Genomic DNA, 19,602 nt, shown 5'->3' on the forward strand with positions numbered 1-19,602 from the left:
CAGATTATGGTCCAATCACAGCTTCTCCGGCCACGCTGACTCGGGAACAATATCACTGAATTCCAAGGTGACATAATACACGTCATCTGGAGGCCCCGGCTTGGAATGTACCAAGACTTAAAGGATCTGCTGCTGATGGCTTGGTGTCAGATACCACAGTACAACTCGGGAGGTCTAGAGGAGTCCATACCACAACAGATCAGGACTGTTTTGGAGGCAAAAGTAGGCGCTATTCCATATTACGTTCATCATCACCATTGTATGGCTGATCAGCGTACAGTCCATACACACCCAGCACAAGGCTGGGGCCACACTACCAGACGGTTCTCGGGGCTGCAGTTCCTCTGAGCTCCACAAGGTGGGGATCTCATGTCTATCCAGACAGGAAGTCTCTATGGAAGATAGGAAATGATGTCAGGGACAGACAGGAAGTGATGTCAGGGACAGATAATAGGCTCTTTGTACGAAGTAGAGAGGAAACATTGCTGGAAGTGGCAGAAGAGGAGGTAATAAGATCTTATTTTCTATTTACACCCAGTAACCCCCCGTCGCATCTGTCCTGTTTCCACACCGTCAGGCGCGTCGCCTTCCCCCACCGTCGGGCGCGTCGTCTTCCCCCACTGTCGCGCGTCCATCCTCTTCCCCCACCGTCGCGCAGCCATCCTCTTCCCCCACCGTCGCGCCCGTCCTCTTCCTCCATAGTCACTGTGACATCTTTTATCTCCAGCAGATGATGATACACACATATATAGTGTGGGAACCCAGATTAACCCCTTCAGGGGCAGAACATTCCCCCACTTCCGGGGCCGAAACATTCTCCTCGTTGTGGAGATACATTCTAGTAATATAATCCTCTAACAAGCAGCACTGACAGTAAACAGACAAGGACCATCCTGAACATACATGGCCTACAGAGGGCGATGATTACACTACATAGGCAGCCAATGGGCAATTATTACACTATGCAGCCAACACAATGATGGAGTGCCGGGGTCAGGAGTATGGAGCATAGAGCCCCTTACATTGCTGGTCAGGTGGAAGAAAACATCCCCCAGCTGGCCAAGAAGACTATGTTCCACCATTGGTGTCAGAAGGAGGAAATTCTGAGGGAGGAAATAGGGAGGAAATACTGAGTGGTCTGAGGGAAGTAGAGGAGCTGAGGGGTCTGAGGGGAGTAGAGGAGCTGAGGGATCTGAGGGAAGTAGAGGAGCTGAGGGATCTGAGGGAGGTAGAGGAGCTGAGGGATCAGAGGGAGGTAGAGGAGCTGAGGGATCAGAGGGAGGTAGAGGAGCTGAGGGATCAGAGGGAGGTAGAGGAGCTGAGGGATCAGAGGCAGGTAGAGGAGCTGAGGGATCAGAGGCAGGTAGAGGAGCTGAGGGATCAGAGGCAGGTAGAGGAGCTGAGGGATCAGAGGCAGGTAGAGGAGCTGAGGGATCAGAGGCAGGTAGAGGAGCTGAGGGATCAGAGGCAGGTAGAGGAGCTGAGGGAGGTAGAGGAGCTGAGGGATCTGAGGGAGGTAGAGGAGCTGAGGGATCAGAGGCAGGTAGAGGAGCTGAGGGATCTGAGGGAGGTAGAGGAGCTGAGGGAGGTAGAGGAGCTGAGGGATCTGAGGGAGGTAGAGGAGCTGAGGGATCTGAGGGAAGTAGAGGAGCGGAGGGAATGCTACTGAGGCTAGAGGACTTTGGGGACCCTAAAGAGGTAGAGGGGTTATAGAGCTCTGAGGGGGTAGTGTGGTAGAGGGCTCTGAGGGGGTAGTGTGGAAGAGGGCTCTGAGGGGGTAGTGTGGAAGAAGGACTCTGAGGGGGTAGTGTGGAAGAAGGGCTCTGAGGGGGTAGTGTGGAAGAAGGGCTCTGAGGGGGTAGTGTGGAAGAAGGGCTCTGAGGGGGTAGTGTGGAAGAAGGGCTCTGAGGGGGTAGTGTGGAAGAAGGGCTCTGAGGGGGTAGTGTGGAAGAAGGGCTCTGAGGGGGTAGTGTGGTAGAGGGCTCTGAGGGGGTAGTGTGGTAGAGGGATCTGAGGGGGTAGTGTGGTAGAGTGCTCTGGTCCCTTGATAGGGTTGGTGGGCAGCAGAGCTCTGAGGGAAGAGGAGGCTGTAGGGCTCAGGGAGACTCTCAGGTAGGGAAGGGGAGGTTCTTGGTCAACAACGGTCCTCCCACCTGCATTTAATTTTTCAGGCCTCCTTACAGAACGCCTGCCAGGAAATGAAGGCAACCTTCATCTTCTTACCATCTCCTGGATACCAAGGGGAATGGAGTAGGACAGTGGCACTCATACTTAGAGGGGGTCTGTTTGCGCAGCATCGCCTAATGGGTGGTTAGCAGTCAGTGTTGAAGATCTGGGGGTTCAGTCCAATACCTTTCCATGACACAGGCTCTGGAAGTGCCCAGTGCTGGAATTCAGAGTTCCAGGAGCCCACCACCACTCTATACAATGTCCTGGATACTACAGCATACTCAGCAACCAGGAGAGGAAACCTCTCAACCCATGCTGTCCTCCTCCTACCCACACTGGGCTGCCATTGGAGGGAAGAGATTGGAGGGGAGGCTGCCATTGGAGGGGATTTCTGATTTGACAAAGCCAAGAGGGTTCTGGGTTCAGAAAAATGTATAAAACACTAAGCAGTCCGAACTAAATGTGTTCCCATGGGGGCCGTAGTTCCTAAATGTCCAGCAACCCTCCTATTCCCCCCTCTCCCCTCCCCCACATCCCCATCCTATCATTGTGTGACCGATACCATGCAAATCATTCTTACTGTCATTTCCCAAAGTTATCCGTCTACAAGGAGACCTGTATAGATCACATGACCAATGAGGATGGAGGAGGACCAGAGTCACATGACTGAGAGGATACTAAACCTCACCCTGGAGATCATCTACCTGCTGACCGGAGAGGTGAGGAGGATTCTGGGAGGTCACATGTCATCACTCTTATCTCTATTAATAAAACACAGACCTGACCGGAGAAGTGAGGAGGATTCTGGGAGGTCACATGACATCACTCTTATCTCTATTAATAATACACAGACCTGACCGGAGAGGTGAGGAGGATTCTGGCAGGTCACATGACATCACTCTCATCTCTATTATTAAAACACAGACCTGACCGGACAGGTGAGGAGGATTCTGGGAGGTCACATGACATCACTCTAATCTCTATTAATAAAACACAGACCTGACCGGAGAGGTGAGGAGGATTCTCGGAGTCTAACATGATGTTCCTATTGGTTCCTCAATACAGAGATTTCCTCTGAAGTCAGGTGATCATATGACCATCACAGTGCCTCTATGTGACTCCCTAAACCCTGAGAGACCCAACATGGAGAAGATTCTAGAAGTCACCAAGAAGATGATGGAGCTGCTGACAGGAGAGGTGAGCGGTGCCGGGAATTCTGGGACATTCTCCAGTAACAGACAAGGGATGTGTCTGGATGGTGACTGTATCATTGTGTGTGTCAGATTCCTTTAAGGTGTCAGGGTGTCACTGTCTATTTCTCCATGGAGGAGTGGGAGTATTTAGAAGGACACAAGGACCTCTACAAGGACGTCATGATGGACAATCAGCCGCCCCTCACATCACCGGGTAAGAGGAGACTTTATTGGAAAGGAGAGATCAGTACGGAGGATCCACCTAGATCCCCCATCATCTGATAAACACATAGAAACAATGGATTCAGTCAATGTGTGTGTTTCCTACAGATGGATCCAGTCATGGGAACCCACCAGAGAGATGTCCCCGTCCTCTGTATTCCCGGGATTCCACACAGGAAGGTCACACCATCCCTCACCATCATCAGGTAGATGGATCCAGTCATGGGAACCCACCAGAGAGATGTCCCCGTCCTCTGTATTCCCGGGATTCCACACAGGAAGGTCACACCATCCCTCACCATCATCAGGTAGATGGATCCAGTCATGGGAACCCACCAGAGAGATGTCCCCGTCCTCTGTATTCTCGGGATTCCACACAGGAAGGTCACACCATCCCTCACCATCATCAGGTAGATGAGGAACAATCACTGATAGTATCATTAGGATCTGTACATTATCTGCATTGTTACCATTGATGTCATTTTATAATATATTCAGAGTGGAAACCTGAGAAAGTCTAAAGTTAAAGGCAAAGAAGAGATAAAAGAGGAAGAGGATGAGGATGGGGGGATGGAGGAGTCAGAGATTTCAGAAGGACACAAAGATCTGTACCAGGATACCATGGTGGAGTCATCCAGCTACAGGAACCCACCAGAGAGATGTCCCCGTCCTCTGTATTCCTGGGATTCCACACAGCAAAGCCACATCATCCCTCACCATCATCAGGTAGATGATTGATAATTATTGGTAGTTATGATTTGTATGCAAGTTTATATGTTACAATAATAAATGTTTTACTTTTTATCCAGAGTGGAAACCTCGGGGATTATAATATTGTTGTTAAAGAAGAGTTTATAGAGGAGGATGAGGTGTATGGAGTAATGGAGGAACTTTCAGAAGAACACAAGGATATGATGGAGCCACCTAATACCAGGAACCCACCAGAGAGATGTCTCCGCCCTCTGTATTCCCGGGATTCCACACAGGAAGGTCACACCATCCCTCACCATCATCAGGTAGGTGGAGTTGAGGGTCGGGAACATAAAGTGATGGAACACTCTGACATGTGGAGACGATGTGTGGACTCTACAAGATGAGATGTTCTATGTGATCTCACATCATAGATCCTTCTATGTTACAGATGTTATTTTCTGCCATTCTGTTGGTTTAGGGTGAAGATGTGATGAACATGAAAGTTGAGGGTGAAGTAGAAGAGACGTATGTGAGGGATGATCAGCAATATACGGAGGAGGCTGGAATGAGGAGGACATTCCTAGTGGAGGATACTCCTACAAAGATCAGCACAGGTGAGAGTCACAAGTCTGAACTTGGACCTTCTTGTCTATCAGAAATCACATGACCCAGTACCTAGACTTGAGGTTGTGTGAAAAGCATGCCCCTCCCCCCAGCCCCCATTGGTTCCTGCTCCTCTGACAAGGCGGTGTAAATGTAGAAGTGATCTGGGAGAACCAAAGGCTCTTTGAAGAGGGGAGGAGTCCCAGCTGGTTGGGACATCCACAGAGAACATCTGCTCCCTCCTATCTCCCTGATCCAGATGGAATCTTGATGGAAGTGAACTAACCCTCTCCTATCTATTGATGATGTTTTTCTATTTTTCCAGGACCTGCCATGGAGAAACCCTCAAAGGATCGTCGCACTTTATCTCCAGGTTGTAAAATGGAAGATGAGGACATCCCAGGAGATTGTGCCGGAGAAAAGACAATGAGCTCCACTATGGATGGTGGACTTCCCAGTGTGGAGAGACCATGGAATCCCTCTAACTCTGAGCAACCTCGTATTGTGGGGGATGGGGCCGGGGCTCCATGTGCTGGAGAAAAGACAATGAGCTCCACTATTGATGGTGGACTTCAACGTGTGATTAGACCATCAAATTCCTCTGCCTCTGAACAACCTCGTACTGTGAGGGTTAGTGCTGAAATTCATGGGGAGAAGAAAGTTTATTGTCTTTTATATTCCTGCCCTGAATGCGGGAATTTTTTTTCCCAGAAATCAGACTTCGTTTTACATCAAAGACTACACACAGGGGAGAAACCGTATTCTTGCCTTGAGTGCGGAAAAAGCTTTTCACTCAAGGCCAATCTCAATGCACATCTCAGGTATCACACGGGTGAGAAGCCGTATTCCTGCCCTGAGTGCGGGAAATGTTTTGCACACAAGCCCCATCTTAACACACATCGGAGGTCTCATACGGGTGAGAAACCTTATTCCTGTTCTGAGTGTGGAAAATGTTTTGCGGAAAAATCAGGCCTTGTAAAACATCAAAGAACTCACACGGGTGAGAAACCGTATTCCTGTCCTGAGTGCGGGAAATGTTTTACACAGAATTCACAGCTTGTTAGACATCAAAGATCTCACACGGGGGAAAAGCCGTATTCCTGTCCTGTGTGCAGGAACTGTTATTCAAAAAAGTCACTTCTTATCAAACATCAGAGGACTCACACAGATGAGATGCCATAGTCTTGTCCTGAGTGTTTTTTCACGGAAGTCTAATCTTGTTGAACCCCTCGAGGTGTATTAGTGTCCTGAGTGCGGGAAATGTCTACTCTGTGGCTGATATGTTGCCGTACATCAGAGATCTCACACTGGGAAGAAGCACGCCTTGATATACACCTCAGAAAACACGTGGCTGAGTTCTCCTCTGATCTTTCTAATGTAGACACACTTTAAATTCTTGAGTAAACTTTTTTCTTTATAAAGTTCTGTCTGGCTTAGTCTGAGAGAAGGGGGTAATATTGCTGGTTGGGTCCCTCTAGCAGTGTAGTCTGATCTCTCCTGACCTTCAGCAGAAGCTTCCATGGAGGACATCATGGTGAGAGAGAAGGGGGGGGTTACTGCTGGTTGGGTCCCTCTAGCAGTGTAGTCTCTGATCTCCCCTGACCTTCAGCAGAAGCTTCCATGGAGGACATCATGGTGAGAGAGAAGGAGAGGGGGGGGGGGGGGGTCACTGCTGGTTGGGTCCTTCTAGCAGTGTAGTCTGATCTTCCCTGACCTTCAGCAGAAGCTTCCATGGAGGACATCATGCTGAGAGAGAAGGAGGGGGGTCACTGCTGGTTGGGTCCCTCTAGCAATGTAGTCTGACCTTCAGCAGAAGCTTCCATGGAGGACATCATGCTGAGAGAGAAGGAGGGGGGTCACTGCTGGTTGGGTCCCTCTAGCAATGTAGTCTGACCTTCAGCAGAAGCTTCCATGGAGGACATCATGGTGAGAGAGGAGGGGGGGTCACTGCTGGTTGGGTCCCTCAAGCAGTGTAGTCTGATCTCCCCTGACCTTCAGCAGAATCTTCGATGCAAAGCTGCTCCAGACTTTGCACCATGCAGTTTTAGTAAATAACCCCCAGAGTGCTACAAATATGCATACATAAACACATTCATCTTACAGTTATCTATCACTTCCTAGCTAATGAACTTTTATAATCATCTGTATAGAATAGAGATACGCTGAAAATTATGTAACTTCTGTTATAGCTGGTCCATGATACACTGAAAAATCCTTAGCTTGTGTTATAGCTGGACCACGATACACTGACAATTTCTTAACTACTGTTATAGCTGGTCCTTGATACACTGACAATTACGTAACCTCTGTTATAGCTGGTCCACGATACACTGACAATGACGTAACTTCTGTTATAGCTGGCCCACAATACACAGAAAATGACGTAACTTCTGTTATAGCTGGTCCACGATACACTGAAAATTACGTAACCACTGTTATAGCTGGTCCATGATACACTGACAACTACGTAACCTCTGTTATAGCTGGTCCATGATACACTGAAAATGACATAACTTCTGTTATAGCTGGTCCACGATACACTGACAATGACGTAACTTCTGTTATAGCTGGTCCACGATACACTGAAAACGACGTAACCTCTGTTATAGCTGGTCCACGATACACTGACAATTACGTAACTTCTGTTATAGCTGGTCCACGATACACTGAAAACGTCGTAACCTCTGTTATAGCTGATCTACGATACACTGAAAATGAAGTAACCTGTTATAGCTGGTCCACGATACACTGACAATTATGTAACTTCTGTTATAGCTGGTCCATGATACACTGAAAATGACGTAACCTCTGTTATAGCTGGTCCACGATACACTGAACATTACGTAACTTCTGTTATAGCTGATCCACGATACACTGAAAATGAAGTAACTTCTGTTAGAGCTGGTCCACGATACACTGACAATTACGTAACTTCTGTTATAGCTGGTCCACGATAGACTGACAATTACGTAACTTCCGTTATAGCTGGTCCATGATACACTGAAAATGACGTAACCTCTGTTATAGCTGGTCCACGATACACTGAAAACGACATAACCTCTGTTATAGCTGGTCCACGATACACTGAACATTGCGTAACTTCTATTATAGCTGATCCACGATACACTAAAAATGAAGTAACTTCTGTTATAGCTGGTCCACGATACACTGACAATTACGTAACTTCTGTTATAGCTGGTCCACGATACACTGACAATTACGTAACTTCTGTTATAGCTGGTCCACGATACACTGACAATTACATAACTTCTGTTATAGCTGGTCCACGATACACTGAACATTACGTAACTTCTGTTATAGCTGATCCACGATACACTGAAAATGACATAACTTCTGTTATAGCTGGTGCACGATACACTGACAATGACGTAACCTCTGTTATAGCAGTGTCAGGGAGCGAGGAGCCAGACACACAAGGAGGTGCAATTAAAGGTAGGTTTATTTACACAGAAACAAGGCAAGAGTCTATGCAAGTCCGACAGCAACAGCGGATGACTTGGTAGGACAGAAGTTCCCCTGCCGAGGTTGTCTTCCAGGATAATCAAGTCGAGAACCAGCAGGATTCGTAGCCAAAGCCAAAGTCAGAAGCCAGGAAGAATGGTCGCCAGAGTCGGGGTCAGAAGCCAGGAGGACTCTAACCCAAAGCCAAGTCGGTATCCAGGAGAGCAAAGAGATAACTAAACAGGAGATTGCTTCTGTGCAACAGACAGGACACGAATGCAATGGACAGCTGCAAACAGCAGACTTATATGTGATAAGCCACCACCTGTCAGGGCTCCAGGGTATGACCAGAGGTATGTGAACTGACGCAGGAAAACGCAGGCTTCAGATATGTTATAAACAATATAATTTATTAACACTAACAATACATAAACGCAGTGCAATACTAAAACATAACACAGTGCAAACGAACCAAACCACCCACAGATAACAATACATACAATGCAAGCGTAGTCAGGCAGGCCGGGTCAATAACAATCGGGCAGGTAGGAACAGGAGGAGCAGGCAGAGAGTAGTCGGGTCACGAGCTGGGTACAGCAACTAACGGGCAGGTAGGTACAGGGGGTCAGGCAGAGAGTGGTCGGGGTCACAAGCCAGGGATCAAACAGGAGAAGTCATTAGAGGTCCGGATCAGGCAGGGTCAGCAACGAATCAGTCAGACAGGAACGCAGGTAAGATACAGGGGCCCATAGAAAAGCACACACCAAGGCACAGACTGCAGGTCTGGCCATCCCTTAAATACACCTGCATAATCAGCTTCAGGTGTTTGGCTGACTACAGGGTTGAGTCTCTGATTGCTGAGAGCACCCGCTGGCCAGCCCTGGTACTGCAGCCCACAAGGCAGGTGAGTCCCACCATTACTGGCAAGTCCATTCCTGACACCACCTCCTGGGAGGAGCCGCAGAGGGCTGAAAGTATAAAGGATCCCACAATGCTTTGCAGACCTACGATGGATGCCAGCACATGGAGCAGCACAAGCCCTGAGGAAAGGTAGGACCTTGATAAGCTGGTCCACAATACACTGACAATTATGTAACTTCTGTTATAGCTGGTCCACGATACACTGACAATTACATAACCATTGTTATAGCTGGTCCACGATACACTGAAAATTACGTAACCTCTGTTATAGCTGGTCCACGATACACTGACAATGACGTAACCTCTGTTATAGCTGGTCCACGATACACTGAACATTACGTAACTTCTGTTATAGCTGGTCCTCGATACACTGACAATTATGTAACTTGTAATGGAGTAATGGAGGTTAAGTGGGAACATCAGGTCCTTTGGCCACGCTCTGGGTGTTTTCCTGCCGCTCCGGTGGTGTCCAAGCCTGTGGAGGTGGAGGCCATGCTCCGTACGCACGCCATCTTGGAAACCCAATCCATGTAGTGACATCCCTGTGAGCCTCCCTGCGCCCCTCTGCTACTCCCCGAGCCCTGAACACCACCGGAGTGGCAGGAAAACACCCAGAGCGTGGCCAAAGGACCTGATGCTCCCACTGGACCTCCATTACTTGACATGCCTACCTGTTACCTACCTATGTGAGTGCAATTTTACCATTAAATCTGCCTAATTTTAACAGTCTACTCTTAGAGTGGCGCTGCTGTCTCTCTTCTCTGCATTGGGAGTATCTACAATCTCTTACAGCCAGCTGCCCCCTCGGACAAGTCCATACTACTACAAGACCCCCACTGCAGATTGACTTGGACACCACCTCCACCTGGACCTTCCACTAACCCCCATTGCTGATGGTCCATCCGCAAAACGCACATAGGGTAGATGTGTCTCAGTGCTCCCTCCCCCCACTCACCTCTGGACCATGCTGCATGTCTGTCTTGGAATCTCTTGTTCCCGGATACTCTTCAAGGACAGACAAGTGGATTGGCATTTCCTAGCTGGGGTCTGAAGAGGTGCTCCTCACAAAGACTGTGCTATTGATTTATCAAGAGACTGTGCCACTCCAGCTGGAATAGAAAGTCCAGGATCTTAGCTTTTTGTCCAGAATTAGGAAATTTGTCCTCAGAGTTATTACCGCAAGTCAAGTTGGGCATCCCATATACCCCTAAACCCTACCCAAGTATCCCTGTCCTGGCCTGAGTTTCAACAGCCATTCCATTACAGCCAGTGACTGAGAAGCAGGATGGAACAGGTGGCCTTGAGACAGCCGGTCTGCTGTTTGGAAGAGGCCAGGAGGGGTCCTCTCTAAGAACTTTAGGTCTGTGTATCAGGATGCTCATGTATGCTAGATGAGGGGAAGGCTGTAAGACAGACTCTTGAAAATGGATTACCCAACCAAAAGCCTGAAGATTCTGAATAGTCTTTTGGATGTTTGCAGATAGCTGAGAAGGAGATTAATTCTTCAGAAGAAGGTCATCTTGGTACTTTCACCTGGATGTCCTGAGATTCCTTGAGGGAAAGTAAGGTGCAAATACCTTTTGTGAGTACTCTGGGTGCAGAGGATAGGCCAAATGGAAATGTGCCAAACTGGAAGTGCTTGTCTCCTAAGGTGAAGTGCAGGAGGAAACTCTGGTAAGGTGAGTAAATGTGAGTAGCCCGTGATGACAAGGCCTCTTGCACAATTCCCTTCCGAGCATGCCTGAAAGTTGGGACAGGAGCTGCAAGGGCAATGGAATGCTGCAGGGGCCAAGAAGCTGGATTTGAAGACCTGATTTACTGGGAGTATTGATGTGCTGAACTGCCCTGGGTTCGGCAAATGTGAAAGAACTTGAAATCAAAGGAACCTTAATCTGTCAAATTAAAAACGCCCATTTTCTGGACTATTAGGCAATAGGGTGTGAAAAAAAATATGCATGGGGGTGGAACACTACCCTGGTTAACATGTTCTAATGTAAACTTATTCTGTAAGGACAGCCTCATAAAAATCCCTTATGCCTACTTAGCAGAGCGTCTTGATATTCCTCCAATGAATGTGTATTGGGTGATCCTAAAGGATGAGCTGCCCCCTGGCTTCAAAGTTGGGTGGGCTAATTGACCCTGAGGTTGACAGTTAATTGGGCTAGTGGGGTAGCTGGGCCTTGGGTTGAAATCTGGGTGCACTAGCTAGATCAGGGCTTGACAAATGATTGGCCTAGCTGAGCCTGGGCTTGAATGCTGGGTGGTCCAGCTAAGCCTGGAGTTGACAATTGAGTTGGATAGTCAGGCCTGAATTTGAAAGCTGGGTGGGCTAGCTGGGCTGTGGTTTGAGAGCCAAGTGGTGTAGCTGGACCTGGGCTTGACAGTTGGGATAGTTCGGGTCTGGTTTTATAAGCTGAGCGAGGTAGCTTGACTTCATCTTGAGAGCTGTGTAGACTCACTGGCTAACTGGGCAGCCTAGAATGTGAGGTTTTGATTTTGGGCAGCTAATAAGTGACAGTTTGGATCCTTCTCTGAGCACAGACATGGAAGGGAGACAAAGGAGGAACTAGTAGATGGGACTTCACTTCGTAGGGGGCATTTTTGTCTTAGCCACCCTTCTCCTGACCCATGACCAATGTGCAACTTCTCCCAGGAAAGTCCCAGGTTGCAACAGTTGTGCAGGCACTGCTGAGGCCGCTCTCTTCATTCAAGTGGAAAACCAGGCTAGAGCCAGACCCATACGCATAAAGGGCCCTTAAGAAGCCATCTCTGGGCACAAATCATCATTCAATTGACAAGTATTTGGGGAAGCTGCAGCTGAATGATAGCTTGTAACTTATGAGCTACCCAGCAAAATATTGGGCCACAATAGGTCAGTATTATCTCATGTAGTTAGCTTTTACTAGCAGGGTGGTAATCTTACTCGGGAGACCCTTGGGGATCCTTCTCAGCCACTAGAAAACTGAGTGTTTCCAAAGGTGACCTGTATTCATCTATATACATATATATATGGATATACAGTACTGCCCCCTTTAGAGATCATTGATGTCAGTTGTTGCTGAGAGACGAAAATGGTTAATTGCTGGAGGAACCCCTAGAACCCCTTGGAGGAACCCCTAGAACCCTTTGAAGGAACCCTAGAACCCTTTGAAGGAACCCCTAGAACCCTTTGGAGGACCCCTGGCTGAGAAAGGCTGGACTAGGCAGTCATATATTTCTGTCCCCCTTGGTGGGAGTGGAGGTGACCCCTCTATGAGGACATACAGTCCATACACACCCAGCACAAGGCCGGGGTCACACTACCAGACGGTTCTCGGGGCTGCAGTTCCTCTGAGCTCCACAAGGTGGGGATCTCACTTCTACCCAGACAGGAAGTCTGTATGGAAGACAGGAAGTGATGTCGGGTATAAATGGGAAGTTCCGGGTGAGATGTGAGTCGGGAGGAAGTAGAGAGGAGACATTGCTGGAAGGGGCAGCAGAAAAGGTAATGAGATCTGATTTTCTATTTACACCCAGTAACCCCCGCGTCCGTCCTCTTCCTCCATCGTCGCGTCCGCCCTCTTCCTCCATCGTCGCGTCCGTCCACTTCCTCCATCGTCGCGTCCGTCCACTTCCTCCATCGTCGCGTCCGTCCTCTTCCTCCATCGTCGCGTCCGCCCTCTTCCTCCATCGGCGCGTCCGTCCTCTTCCTCCATCGTCACGTCCGTCCTCTTCCTCCATCGTCGCGTCCGTCCTCTTCCTCCATCGTCGCGTCCGTCCTCTTCCTCCATCGTCGCGTCCGTCCTCTTCCTCCATCGTCGCGTCCGTCCTCTTCCTCCATCGTCGCGTCCGTCCTCTTCCTCCATAGTCATGTCCGTCTTCTTCCTCCATAGTCACTGTGACGTCTTTTATCTCTAGCAGATGATGATACACACATATATAGTGTGGGAACCCAGATTAACCCCTTCAGGGGCAGAACATTCCCCCACTTCCGGGGCCGGAACATTCTCCTCATTGTGGAGATGTCACCTTCTCACCTTAGCAGTCTCTTGTCACGTGGGAGGAGCTCCGGACTTGGGTTGTACTGAAGAAGGTTGATAGCCCAGCTCCTCAGTAAACTTCAGTGTAAAGGAAACCTCTCTTTCAGCCGGATGAGTTCCACACCATGAAGCTCCCAGACTTTTTATTTACTGAATGGAGGTCAATAATAGTAGATTGGTGCGTTGGGGGTGAGGTGTGGGTGTGGGTGGGGGGCTGGCGATAAGCAAAGCTAACTGTAAATGAGAATGAAGATGTCCCGGCCATAGAACACCTACATCTAAGTATACTACTGGGATACGTCCCTGAGAGCTGTGCCGGTCTCCTCACACTACATACACCATGAAGGGGACCCCCATGTGTTTTATGGTGTGGTCCCCCTCAGCAGACAATGGCTCCTCTAGCGCCCTTTAAAGGTAACCAACAGACAATGAAATAAAGATCCTGTTTCTTGTCTTCAGATCTACAACTAAAATACTTCAGAGACAAAGCTGAGTGTGTCATTTCTGATCGGGGAGGTAGGAGAAAATATAACAGGTCTGATGGGAGAGACACACCAAGTACTAAGTCATACAATCTACGTGTGTCAGTCCCCACTGCGAGTAGCCCTTCCCCATCTCAATATTGTACAACACAATACAGTCCACATAATTCTCCGCTATCCGTCTACAGAGACCACACCAATGAGGATGGAGGAGGACCGGAGTCACATGACTGAGAGGATACTAAACCTCACCCTGGAGATCATCTACCTGCTGACCGGAGAGGTGAGGAGGATTCTGGGAGGTCACATGACATCACTCTCATCTCTAATAATAAAACACAGACCTGACCGGAGAGGTGAGGAGGATTCTGGGAGGTCATATGACATCACTCTCATCTCTATTAATAAAACACAGACGTAACCGGAGAGGTGAGGAGGATTCTGGGAGGTCACATGACATCACTCTCATCTCTATTAATAACACACAGACCTGACTGGAGAGGTGAGGAGGATTCTGGGAGGTCACATGACATCACTCATCTCTATTAATAAAACACAGACCTGACCGGAGAGGTGAGGAAGATTCTGGGAGGTCACATGACATCACACAGACCTGATCGGAGAGGTGAGGAGGATTCTGGGAGGTCACATGACATCACTCTTATCTCTTAATAAAACACAGACCTGACCGGAGAGGTGAGGAGGATTCTGGGAGGTCACATGACATCACTCCTATCTCTATTAATAAAACACAGACTTGACCGGAGAGGTGAGGAGGATTCTGGGAGGTCACATGACATCACACAGACCTGACCGGGGAGGTGAGGAGGATTCTGGGAGGTCACATGACATCACTCTGGTCTAGTCTGGCCAATAGACCATGTTCTTCTTGTAGATGATGTCAGATGATTGATATCTGTTTCTCTTTCTCCTGATCTGTAGGATTATGTTGTAGTGAAGAAGTCTAGTGGGGAGCCAATCTCAGGAGGATGGAGCAGGACCCAGAGCCCCACCATGGTGCCTCCCCCTCGTTCTCCGATACCTGAGAGGAACAAAGAGCAGAAGATCCTGGAACTGACCACCATGATGGTCCATCTGCTGACAGGAGAGGTGAGCGGTGCCGGGAATTCTGGGACATTCTCCAGTAACAGACAAGGGATATGTCTGGATGGTGACTGTATCATTGTGTATGTCAGGTTCCTATAAGGTGTCAGGGTGTCACTATCTATTTCTCCATGGAGGAGTGGGAGTATTTAGAAGGACACAAGGACCTCTACAAGGACATCATGATGGACAATCAGCTGCCCCTCACATCACCGGGTAAGAGGAGACTTTATTGGGAAGGAGAGAGCAGTACAGAGGCTCCACCTAGATCCCCCATCATCTGATAAACACATAGAAACAATGGATTCAGTGTGTGTGTTTCCTACAGATGGATCCAGTCATGGGAACCCACCAGAGAGATGTCCCCATCCTCTGTATTCCCGGAATTCCACACAGGAAGGTCACACCATCCCTCACCATCATCATGTAGATGGATCCAGTCATGGGAACCCACCAGAGAGATGTCCCCGTCCTCTGTATTCCCGGGATTCACACAGGAAGATCCCACCATCCCTCACCATCATCAGGTCGGTGGAGTTGAGGGTGGGGAATATAAAGTGAGATAACACTCTGACATGTGGAGACGATGTGTGGACTCTACAAGATGAGATGTTCTATGTGATCTCACATCATAAATCCTTCTATGTTACAGATGTAATTTTCTGCCATTCTGTTGGTTTAGGGTGAAGATCTGATGGACATGAAAGTTGAGGGTGAAGTAGAAGAGACGTATGTGAGGGATGATCAGCAATATACAGAGGAAGCTGGAATGAGGAGGACATTCATAGAGGAGGACACTCCTACAGAGATCAGCACAGGTGACCAGAATATGTTCTTCGCCTGTCTCTGCTCTGTTACCGCCCCCCCCCCCTTCCCCCTTCATTGGTTCCTGCTCCTCTGACAAGGCGATGTAAATGTAGAAGTGATCTGGGAGGACCAAAGGCTCTTTGAAGAGGGGAGGAGTCCCAGCTGGTTGGGACATCCACAGAGAACATCTGCTCCCTCCTATCTCCCTGAATCTTGATGGAAGTGAACTAACCCAAAGGGGTGTAAATGTAGAAGTGATCTGGGAGGAGGAGCAAAGGCCCTTTGACTGATCTCCCTGATCCTGATGGAATCTTGATGGAAGTGAACTAACCCTCTCCTGTCTATTGATGATGTTTTTCTATTTTTCCAGGACCCGCCATGGAGGAACCCTCAAAGGATCGTCTCACTTTATCTCCAGGTTGTAAAATGGAAGATGAGGACATCCCAGGAGATTGTGCCGGAGAAAAGACAATAAGCTCCACTATGGATGGTGGACTTGCCAGTGTGGAGAGACCATGGAATCCCTCTGACTCTGAGCAACCTCGTACTGTGGGGGATGGGGCTGGGATTCAGCAGGAAAACTCACTCAATTCATTTATCTGTCCTGAATTTGGGGAAAGTTTTAGTTCTAAAATTCTTTCTGTACATCAGAGATCTCACACGGGTACAGAGAATCATTCCTGTTCTGAGTGCGGGAAATATTTTTTATATAAATCAGAACTAGTCATACATCAAAGGTCTCACACGGGTGAAAAGCCATATTGTTGTCCTGAGTGCAGGAAATGTTTTTCACAGAAGTCCTATCTTAAATCACATCAGAGGTCTCACACAGGTGAGAAACCGTATTCCTGTTCTGTGTGTGGAAAATGTTTTACACAAAAATCAGACCTTGTGAAACATCAAACAATTCACACGGGGGAGAAGCCATATTCCTGCCCTGAGTGTGGAAAATGTTTTTCCCAGAGTTCCCACCTTTACACACATCAGAGATCACACACGGGTGAGAAACTTCATTCCTGTTCAGAGTGCGGGAAATGTTTTCCCCATAAATCACAACTAGTCAGACATCATAGATCTCACACAGGGGAGAAGCCGTATCCCTGCCCTGAATGCGGGAAATTTTTTTCACAGAGGTTTTATCTTAATATACATCAGAGGTTTCACACAGGTGAGAAGCCATATTCATGTCCCGAGTGCGGAAAATGTTTTCTACAAAAATCAGACCTCAATAAACATCAAATATGTCATACAGGGGAGAAGGCATATTCCTGCCCTGAGTGTGGTAAATGTTTTTTTCACAAAGCAGACCTTCGTAAACATCAAATATGTCACACAGGGGAGAAGGCGTATTCCTGCCCTGAGTGCGGGAAATGTTTTTCACAGAATTCCCAACTTAAAACACATCAGAAGTCTCACACAGGTGAGAAGCTTCTTTCCTGTTCGGAGTGCGGGAAATGTTTTTCCCATAAATCAGAGCTGGTCAGACATCTCAGATCTCACACAGGGGAGAAGCCGTATTCCTGCCCTGAGTGCGGGAAATGTTTTTCACTCAAGTCCAATCTTAAAACGCATCAGAAGTCTCACGGGAGTAAGAAGATGCATTTCTGTTCTTAGTACGAAAAATGCTTTCAACAAAATCCAATCTTACTTTACATCAGATATGCCTTTCCCTGGAAAATCTGGGAACTGCTATCCACCATAATCAGAACTTGTCAGACGGTATTTATCAGCCTGTACAGGCAGCTTCATTTACTTGCAGAGTGTCACCTGCTGGATGAAAGTGGAAAATACAACATTTTCTGATGTAACATTTCATATTTACCCCAAGAAAGCATCTGTATGAACACATTTTTCTAGTATGAAACAAAAAATTAAAAACGTATATTCTAACTCATGATGTTCTTTGTAAATTGGTTGGTTGTAAGCTGGTTGATAAAAGTCTGCCTTTAGATTTGTGTGATGAAATCTTTTCTTCTCCTTCTGTTATAGCTGGTCCATGATTTAGATGTATTATTGTCCCATGGTAGAGTCCTCCTTTCCTATAGGGCTTTTATCTATAACTTTTGTGGCCCCTCCTATAGTTATAGCTGATCCATGATTTCCGTAATGAACAGGACTCTCAGCATTAAGTAATTTCAGGAAAAAAGTTCTTGATCTTAGTAGTATCTCTTATAGTGTAGATTTATTATTGTCCCATGGTAGAGTCCTCCTTTCCTATAGGGCTTTTATCTAAAACGTTTGTAGCCCCGCCTTTAGTAATAGCTGCTCCATGGTTTCCTTAATAAACAGGACTCCCAGCAAGGTGCATATGGTTTTAATTTGAGTCTCCATCTTGTGTCTTAGTAGTTTGGTTTTCCCAGCTTGTCCTTGTTGGAACAGCCAACTCTCCCCCTTCTCATAGACCTCAGGATGTCTCTAGTATACTCCTATGATAAGTCCATCATTCCATAGAGCCATCTATCATTCCTCCCGTAATTCCTCCTCCGCACCATTACCTTGTTGGAACAGCCGACTCTCCCCCTTCTCATAGACCTTGGGATGTCTGTAGTATACTCCAATGATAAGTCCATCAGTCCATAGACCCATCTATCATTCCTCCCGTAATTCCTCCTCCGCACCATCACCACCTCCAACCACAAGATCATTTTTCTCTTTTCTATTCTTTTCTTTTCTCCATCTCCTCCATTTTCTAACACTACAAGTAAGGCACCATCACCATCTCCAACCACAAGATCATCTTTCTTCCTCACTTTCAGATCACATCTAACGTAGAGAATCCCCCCTCCATCTTTTCTATGTCGGCGGGAGGTAGGGCTATTTTCGGCAGCTGTATCGGTGCCTATTTTCATATTGGACAAAGGGGTTTTTTTTGGCCACTGAAATTTCGGTGTATCTCTACCATGTAGTTGGAACAGTCGACTCTCCCCCTTCTCATAGACCTCAGGACGTCTGTAGAATACTCCAATGATAAGTCCATCAGTCCATAGACCCATCATTCCACCCGTAATTTCTCCTCCGCACCATCACCACCTCCACCTCCACCACAAGATCATTCTTCTCTTTCCTTTTCCTCTGTTCTTCTTCTCCTTATCCTCTTCTCCTCCTCGATTTTCTAACTCTACAAGTACAGCCCATTCTGTAGGTTTTAGTCTTCATCTTGTGTCTTAGTAGTTTGGTGTTCCCAGCTTGTCCTTGTTGGAACAGCTGACTCTCCCCCTTCTCATAGACCTCAGGACGTCTGTAGTATACTCCAATGATAAGTCCATCAGTCCATAGACCCATATATCATTCCTCCCGTAATTCCTCCTCCGCACCATCACCACCTCCAACCACAAGATCATTGTATTTTCTTTTCCCTTTTCTCCATCTCCTCCAGTCTCCTCCATTTTCTAACACTACAAGTAAGACACCATCACCACCTCCAACCACAAGATCATCTTTCTTCCTCACTTTCAGATCACATCTAACATAGAGAATCACCCCATCTTTTCTATGTCGGCGGGGGGCAGGGCTATTTTCGGCACCTGTATCGGTGCCTATTTTCATATTGGGCAAAAGGGTATTTTTTGGCCGCTGAAATTTCTGTGTATCTCTACCATGTAGTTGGAACAGTCGACTCTCCCCCTTCTCGTAGACCTCAGGACATCTGTAGTATACTCCAATGATAAGTCCATCAGTCCATAGACCCATCTATCATTCCACCTGTGATTTCTCCTCCGCACCATCACCACTTCCACCACAAGATCATTCTCCTCTTTCCTTTTCCTCTGTTCTTCTTCTGTTTCTCCTCTTTTCTCCTTATCCTCTTCTCCTCCTCCATTTTCTAACTCTACAAGTACAGCGCATTCTGTAGGTTTTAGTCTCCATCTTGTGTCTTAGTAGTTTCGTGTTCCCAGCTTGTCCTTGTTGGAACAGCCGACTCTCCAC

General features: G+C 47.6%; 3 protein-coding genes across 5 annotated transcripts in view; all 3 read left to right on the forward strand.

Annotated features, from left to right (window-relative positions):
- Positions 1 to 418: 418 nt before the first annotated feature.
- LOC149465098 (gastrula zinc finger protein XlCGF53.1-like) lies at positions 419 to 3,494 on the forward strand. The gene is made up of 3 exons (XM_089673755.1): positions 419 to 506; positions 2,765 to 2,888; positions 3,235 to 3,494. Exons 2-3 carry the CDS (start codon positions 2,805 to 2,807, stop codon positions 3,460 to 3,462), a joined length of 312 nt encoding a protein of 103 aa, XP_089529881.1. The 5' UTR covers positions 419 to 506; positions 2,765 to 2,804; the 3' UTR covers positions 3,463 to 3,494.
- Positions 3,495 to 3,593: 99 nt separating this feature from the next.
- LOC149465099 (uncharacterized) overlaps positions 3,594 to 19,602 on the forward strand; it is a 28,484-nt gene continuing 12,475 nt past the window's right edge. Inside the window, exons 1-6 of the mRNA XM_089673770.1 lie at positions 3,594 to 3,994; positions 4,083 to 4,310; positions 4,394 to 4,600; positions 4,756 to 4,891; positions 5,206 to 5,987; positions 16,348 to 17,252. Of these exons, the coding sequence (XP_089529896.1) occupies positions 3,674 to 3,994; positions 4,083 to 4,310; positions 4,394 to 4,600; positions 4,756 to 4,891; positions 5,206 to 5,987; positions 16,348 to 17,252 (2,579 nt within the window). The 5' untranslated portion in view covers positions 3,594 to 3,673. The remainder of the gene's footprint in view (positions 3,995 to 4,082; positions 4,311 to 4,393; positions 4,601 to 4,755; positions 4,892 to 5,205; positions 5,988 to 16,347; positions 17,253 to 19,602) is intronic.
- On the forward strand, positions 12,666 to 16,181 carry LOC149465100 (gastrula zinc finger protein XlCGF66.1-like). 3 transcript variants are annotated; one of them, XM_089673722.1, is made up of 7 exons: positions 12,666 to 12,747; positions 13,953 to 14,047; positions 14,707 to 14,874; positions 14,961 to 15,084; positions 15,197 to 15,395; positions 15,551 to 15,686; positions 16,046 to 16,181. In XM_089673722.1, exons 2-6 carry the CDS (start codon positions 13,964 to 13,966, stop codon positions 15,561 to 15,563), a joined length of 588 nt encoding a protein of 195 aa, XP_089529848.1. In that variant the 5' UTR covers positions 12,666 to 12,747; positions 13,953 to 13,963; the 3' UTR covers positions 15,564 to 15,686; positions 16,046 to 16,181. The 3 variants fall into 3 exon arrangements, with proteins under 3 accessions (XP_089529848.1, XP_089529849.1, XP_089529847.1); XM_089673723.1 differs by lacking the exon at positions 12,666 to 12,747 and adding an exon at positions 12,765 to 13,460; XM_089673721.1 differs by lacking the exon at positions 12,666 to 12,747 and having other exon boundaries at positions 13,504 to 14,047.

This window comes from Staurois parvus, unplaced genomic scaffold, assembly GCF_062004578.1.
Source record: "Staurois parvus isolate SC_StPar_1 unplaced genomic scaffold, SC_StPar_1.0 ptg000144l, whole genome shotgun sequence".
NCBI classification, from domain to species: domain Eukaryota; kingdom Metazoa; phylum Chordata; class Amphibia; order Anura; family Ranidae; genus Staurois; species Staurois parvus.

Bases quoted from the DNA above. Each gene is read 5' to 3' on its own strand.
- LOC149465100 (XM_089673721.1), top strand. From the start codon at position 13,823: ATGGGAGAGACACACCAAGTACTAAGTCATACAATCTACGTGTGTCAG. The intron at 14,048-14,706 runs GTGAGGAGGATT...CCTGATCTGTAG, and splicing joins TCTACCTGCTGACCGGAGAG to GATTATGTTGTAGTGAAGAA. The intron at 15,085-15,196 runs GTAAGAGGAGAC...TGTTTCCTACAG, and splicing joins GCTGCCCCTCACATCACCGG to ATGGATCCAGTCATGGGAAC.
- LOC149465098 (XM_089673755.1), top strand. From the start codon at position 2,805: ATGAGGATGGAGGAGGACCAGAGTCACATGACTGAGAGGATACTAAAC. The intron at 2,889-3,234 runs GTGAGGAGGATT...TCCTCAATACAG, and splicing joins TCTACCTGCTGACCGGAGAG to AGATTTCCTCTGAAGTCAGG.